The 6459-nt window shown below is 46.1% G+C and overlaps 1 protein-coding gene across 9 annotated transcripts in view; it reads left to right on the top strand.

The window, feature by feature from the left end:
• Positions 1-5366, top strand: part of LOC127001493 (uncharacterized) — an 89979-nt gene extending 84613 nt beyond the window's left edge. For 4 of the 9 annotated variants that reach the window (XM_050866056.1, XM_050866059.1, XM_050866057.1 and 1 more), the window contains 6 exons: positions 292-404; positions 1277-1472; positions 1668-1913; positions 2295-2434; positions 2561-2689; positions 2961-5366. In XM_050866056.1, coding sequence (XP_050722013.1) covers positions 292-404; positions 1277-1472; positions 1668-1913; positions 2295-2434; positions 2561-2689; positions 2961-3431 — 1295 coding nt within the window. In that variant the 3' untranslated portion in view covers positions 3432-5366. Of the gene's footprint in view, positions 1-291; positions 405-1276; positions 1473-1667; positions 1914-2294; positions 2435-2560; positions 2705-2960 lie in introns of all 9 variants that reach the window. The other 5 variants (XM_050866061.1, XM_050866060.1, XM_050866062.1 and 2 more) reach the window with 5 other exon arrangements.
• Positions 5367-6459: the final 1093 nt, after the last annotated feature.

Here is a 6459-nt window from a genome sequence, read left to right as displayed (position 1 = left end):
TTTTATTCCCTATCCCTCCCTCCTCACGTTCGATGCCTCCTTTGACCCGTCACTCTTTATCTTTTTTCTTAGTTACTATTTATACTACGTTTTCGACCTATTCTGTATTTAATAGTCCATACTTGTGACGTAAACTTTGAGTGTGTTTTATCAATCTTCCAAAATTAATATGTTCATAAGCCGTTCGGAAAAAAAAAGTTAACACACACACACACACACACACACACACACACACACACTCCCGTCGCCCAGCACCAGAGATCATGACATTCTCCCCCCCCCCCCCCCCAGGCAAGCCGGACCCTCCTCACAACTGCCGAGTGTTTGACGTCACCATCAGCTCCCTCCAGGTGACGTGCCTCCCCGGGGATGACGGGGGACTCAGCCAAGAGTTTCTCCTTCAGGTACTAACTTTTCTTCATCTTCATCCTCTTCCTCTTCCTCCCCTCCTTCTTCTTCTTCTTCTTTTTCCTCCTCCTCCTTCTCTTCCTCCGCCTCCTCCTCCTCGTCCTCCTCCTATTCCTTCCTCTCCTCTTTTTTTTCCTCCTTTTTTTCTTATTTATCATTTTTTTGTTATTGTTATTATTTTCATTATTTATCATTGTTATTATTATTGTCATTATTATTATTATTATTATTATTATTATTATTATTATTATTATTATTATTATTATTATTATTATTATTATTATTATTAACTCCACTAAGGACGCCGTGTTTTCTGTGTGATTTGTTTGTTTGTTGGCATGATTGTGCAAATACAACTACATGCCTAATTTTCATTAATCTTGTTGAGAAGGTAAGAAGAGGAAAAAAATAAGGGTGAGGAAAAAATCGTAAAGCGTGTGATGAATCCACCGAGTGAGGGCTGATGAAATTAAATTAAAAAGAACAAATGAATGACGCAGGGCGGCCAAATGGAAAAGGCTTCCTGTGCTTTGAGGGCAGACCTTGAGTAGGTATTTCCTGTGCCTGCCGGAAATGATTAGCAGGGAGTCCTGTCCAACCATGAGTGCTTACAAAGGATACTCGAAGTGGTAGGAAGGTGGTCAGGCCCAGCCAATTAGTTTTTGTTGTTGTTGTTGTTGTTAAGCAGAAATGACGTTGTGAAACTATTCCCCTTGGTGGAGGTCTTCTCCAAACGCTTTTGCTATTATTATGGCTGTTATTGTTTTCTCCTCCTCTTTATCCTTCTCCTCTGTCCTATAATTTCTAACACTGAATAATGTCAATTTCTTCTGTGGCGTGTTAGTGACTGTCCTCTGCTTCTCGCCAGGTATTCGAAGTTGGCTCAATAACTCCTGTAGTGGAGGTGACCCGGCCATCGCCTTCCTTCAGTGTTACCAACCTCCGCCCCGCCACGGCCTACAAGGTGACGGTGACGGCCGTGAACCACAAGGGCGCCTCGCGAGCCACCCAGCTCAAGGCATACACCAGCCGGGTCCTCGAGATGCAGGAGGAGACCAGCGCTGGTAAGTCCCTATCACCACCCTCGTGAACCTCCCTCGGCCTTCCTCTGGTCCTTGTTCCTGCTTTTGGTCTGCTTTATATTCTCAGCAGAACACACCCTCCCCACTGCTAACACATGTATACCTTGTCTGACTACACACCGTTTATCCACCATTTATCATGCATCTTTACTGATGGCGCGGCGGCTTCTTCTACAGAGCCGGCCCGAGACCGCGAGCGGGGACCTGGAGTGCCGGTGGTGGTGGGCGTTGGAGCAGGCTTGGCAACAGTGCCTCTGGTGGTTGCAGTGGGCGTGTTGGTGTGGATGAAGCTTTGCCGCAGGATTCCGACTCCGCCGCCTTCCCCCCGAAGACACAGCACCCTTAGTAAAGACGCCGCCTCCACCGCCCTGCCGTCAGAAGGGTCTCCACACCGCGACCCCGACCTGCTTTCACATACCACAGGTGAGTTGGACAGGGAATGGTATGGAAGAGACCAGGAGGACTAGATGAGGAAGGATATTGGCAAGAACAGGTAGATATGTAGTGGGTATACCTTGGTTTGCTGTGGGTAAGCTTATCACTGGGATAATAAGAAAAGGCATTTGGTTGGGCCGGGACATGTAGATATAAACATGGCTAGTGCAGATACTATAGATGAAAAGAGCTTCCTTGTAAATCAGGAGGGCACAATCTTGAAAATGTCATCAGAAAGCTTTCCCGCAACACTAAAGATGCCGGTGAGGCCAAGGGAGGGGATCAGCAGGAGCGCTTAGAGTGCAAACGCACCCACCAGGACGCAAGCCTGTAGTGTGTGGGGGTAGAGTAGGTGTTGTCAGTATTTAGGTATCCTCCCGGCAGATCCCGGTAATAGCCCTGACCACTGTGCTCACATAGCCACCATCTCCACCTCCTCATCGTTCTTCCTCCACAACGGCGGGACTCCCTACCCCTCCTCCGCCCACCACACCGGAGCAGCTCCCGCGGTGAGTGGCCAACACGCTGTTTTCCCATAGAGGCGATATATTTATATTATTGCAACTAGAATATATTTGCCTTTCTACCACAAGCCTGCATTTTAAGTCCCTCCGTCACGGGTAATTCTTTCCCAGGCTGGTGCTTCAGAGTACACCCAGCTACTGTGCCCAGAGTCCAGCCACGCTCACGCCCACGCTCACGCCCTCGGGCAGCCGCCTGTTGCCACCACTGTGCCTTACTTCACTGACGCCCCGCAGGCACAGGTATGACGCTCGGCGGTAAGTCAGCACACCCGAATGTGCAAACCCAGACTCTAAATTTTCTTAGAAATGTAAGAATGTTTTTGACTGTTCGGGTTTTATTTCATCTGCACAACTCGTTTCATGCTTCCTGAAGCAGTCTCCAGATTCGGACGAAACATCCAACTAACATACGTACAAAGTAAATCCTTTGGTGCCCCTCCCCCCCCCCCTGAGTGGCGAGCACCGTTAGCCTAAATCATCTTCAGCCTTAGTGTATGGTCAAACTTTACAGGCGGTGGAGGTGGGGGCGGCAGCTGCGTATCCCCCAAGCTGCAGTCGAGCGGAGATAGAGGGGCAGGCCACGCTGGAGAGGCGGCGGCAGTGTCATCACGACGCCACCGACCCTGCACTCCACTCCGCTTTTCCACACTTGTATCAGGCTGCGAGTGGCCGCTCATGCCCCACTCCACACGGCTCCCAGTACTGCCTGACACAGTGTCCGGCACCGCTCGCTGTAAGCTCACCTTCACATAGCCAACAGGGAACGCTGCGGCGAGATGCTCATAAAGTAAGATCCGGTCCCAGTTCGCATATGTGCCAGATGCACGAGTCCCCGTCTCCGAGAGAGTCCTACTCCGGGCAGGTGGAAGCCGCTCACAGAGGATGTCGGCGAAAAGACGTCGGGGGCAGCGAGGGAGGTGATCAGGAGGAGTCGCTTACCCCCAACACAGCTAGAAAAAATAAACGAGAAAGCGCAGTTTGAGAACGATATTGTACCGAGAACTTGAGTCCCTAGAGCTGATTTCACTCATCAAGGGAACAAACCCTAAACGTCCCGTGCTAAAGGATGTTAAGCGCGTCAACTCAACACTTTACGAACTCAATTTATCCCGGACCTTACCCGCGGAGGAATGCCGCGGCTCGTGCTCATTGTAACGGGTCACTACAACGGCAAATCAACGACACTCGAGACTCAGTTTTGTACCGTGCATAGATTTTATTCAGTTAAACCTTAAAGAGAGAGCAAGCGAGAGAGAGAGAGAGAGAGAGAGAGAGAGAGCATGAATAATGAAAAACGTGCAATCATAAATCGACAATTTGATGGTAGATATATCATTTGCCATGACCATCAATGACGTGATTACAAATGGAACGTTAGAAGTGAATTATACATGTGTGTGTGTGGGAGAGAGAGAGAGAGAGAGAGAGAGAGAGAGAGAGAGAGAGAGAGAGAGAGAGAGAGAGAGAGAGAGTGCATGTGCGTGTGCGTGTCCGTGTGTGTGTGTGTGTGTGTGTGTGCAGAACGAGCTGGGTACAACAAGATAGGTAGATATGGAGCTAACACCGGGACTTCTAGCATTATTTACTCGGTGGTGATAGCGTGTGCGTGAAGGCGAGTGTACAAGTTTACCTGCGACGCGTCCCGGCCACGTGTGTTGTGTCGTTCATCATAGTGATCTGTGATACTACGTTAGGGAAGCTCTGACACCGGACGGATGGAGGCGATAATGTGACCTGCTCAAAATACATACCTACTAGTAGCTTTTGGAAATGACAGTGAAAATGATAATAGTGTTGCCCCCCCAATCTCAGAGTCACAGAAAGCACGGATTTGATCTAATTTCGAAATGTTTTAGTTCCCAGAATGAAATAAGAAAAAATTTAACCAGCCCCTATTATTTTGTCAAAGAAGTTTCCACGTACTGAGTCTTTTGTTTGTTTGTTTATTTGTTTATGCAGTGACTAGCGAAAAGAAAAAAAAAGTTGTTGTTTCCATTCCTCTTTGCAACGCCAGTGACGAGTCGTGAAAATAGAGCCACTCGAGCAGAAACATCGCAGTGCGCAGTGATGTTGAAAGATACGGAAAACAATAAAAGAAAAACAGAACCCAGGAGCGGCGGACAGAACCAGACGTCTTGGACCACGCAGAACACCCTTGATCTTGTTAACTTGATGCGTGTATAATTGTTTTTGTACTGTGTGTGTGTGTGTGCGCGCGCGTGTGTGTGTGTGCGCGCGCGTGTGTGTGTGGGTGGGTGTGGGTGTGTTTAGTTCCTGATAATTTGTCAACTTGAAAGGAAGTAAGTGTATGCCCCAGACCCCCCCATCCCCCTTTCGTCCCTGTAACGCACCAAGGACATAAATTTGCTGCAAGCCACAGTGGGGCCTGGCAAAGAAAATATTGACCTCATGCAGCAGTTCTGATTTTACACGTAGGAGGAGGAGATTGTGTTCGCACCGTGGAAAAAAGAAAAGTCTGGGGGCTGTGCACATCCCGGGGCCCACACGTGTGGATCCGATCTTCTGTATTCGTTTTATTTGTACAAGAACAACAAATCTTTATATAACTGTGACTGGGTGTACGTAGTCACTATGGCTGGTGTTGTGTGTTATGTATGGATAATTCTTCACTGTGATTCCCATAACGTTATAAAAAACATGAGTTCAGTGACTATGTATTTTGGGATATATATATATATATATATATATATATATATATATATATATATATATATATATATATATATATATATATATATATATATATTCCATTATTATCGGTACTACTGTAATAATTTCCAACAAGGTAAATTTCCGCTGATTACATGGATTGTTATCAAATTAGGAGAGAAATACTCTTTTGTATAAATATGTTATATAGTAAATATTTTTGTAACATTTTGTAAATAGAAACTTTTGAATAAACGGAAGGAGAGTTTGTTGTCACCGTCACCCAGGCCGGCCTGCTGGGCGGAGGTAAGTGGAGGCATTGCAGGTATGGAACGTTGTATTTCAGGTTTTTGCTGCTCATGGTTGTAAGCAACCATGCATGTTGAAAAGAGGAGCGGGGATCTCATAAATGTATCCATGATGTAGAGCTGCAATCATTCAACCCTGGAGATCAGCAAGATGGATTTACTGAGAGCACCAGGAACGTGCACTGGTTTAGCATGGCCTCTTGGCTGTGTGTTCCTTGCACAGCTTGATGGTAATACATTAGAAAGAAACGGGGCTCAAAACAACCAATGCATCACGTATTTCTGGACAGTAACACTAAAGAAATGACTCCCTCACCAAGAAGACTCCTCGCCGGCATTACAAACCCAGGACAAATAACTCAGTAAGGTTGTTAATAATAGCGAGCAGCTTCTTCACAGCACGTCACAGGCTCAATTTCATCCTTCTCGCCGTACACGCCAGAGTTTGTAATCCAATGATCGTTCTTTTCAACCTTTTTTTTTTTTTTAACGCTATTAACCAATTTTTGTTGTCCATTTATCCCCAGTATCATTAAAATACGTAGTGTTCTTTCAGATGATAGTTTCTCTTGGTGACGTTGCCAAGCTGAATGCGAAAGACAACACCAACCCGTTAACTCATTAGGTATTGTTTTAGCCCCCCCTCCTCCCTTTTTTTATTCTCACGATATTGTTAGTTATTTTTTTTCATGCCCATGTCTGTTCATCAAAGGGACTCTGTTTGGATCTATATCTTTTTTTTTTCCTTTATGCCCTTTCGTGGATCTCAGTAATAATAATAAGAAAAAGAAGAAGAAAGTAATCGTGAAAGAACAAATGAAATACTGGAAGGGCTATCACTGGTTAGGAAAACGGAAGAAGAGAGCAAACACGCATGAAATAAGGGGTAAGGGGTGTTGGAGAGGAGGTGGCTGCTACATGACAAGTGTAATAAATAGCCAGGCAGCAGTAGAGGCGATTAAGGAAAACATTGGCTTCAGTGCATTTGAAAAAGAGTTATGAAAGCTGTGCCGAGGTAAAGAAAGAGGTAAG

This window comes from Eriocheir sinensis, chromosome 21, assembly GCF_024679095.1.
Source record: "Eriocheir sinensis breed Jianghai 21 chromosome 21, ASM2467909v1, whole genome shotgun sequence".
Lineage (NCBI taxonomy): Eukaryota > Metazoa > Arthropoda > Malacostraca > Decapoda > Varunidae > Eriocheir > Eriocheir sinensis.
This window is presented reverse-complemented; position numbering and strand designations above follow the sequence as displayed.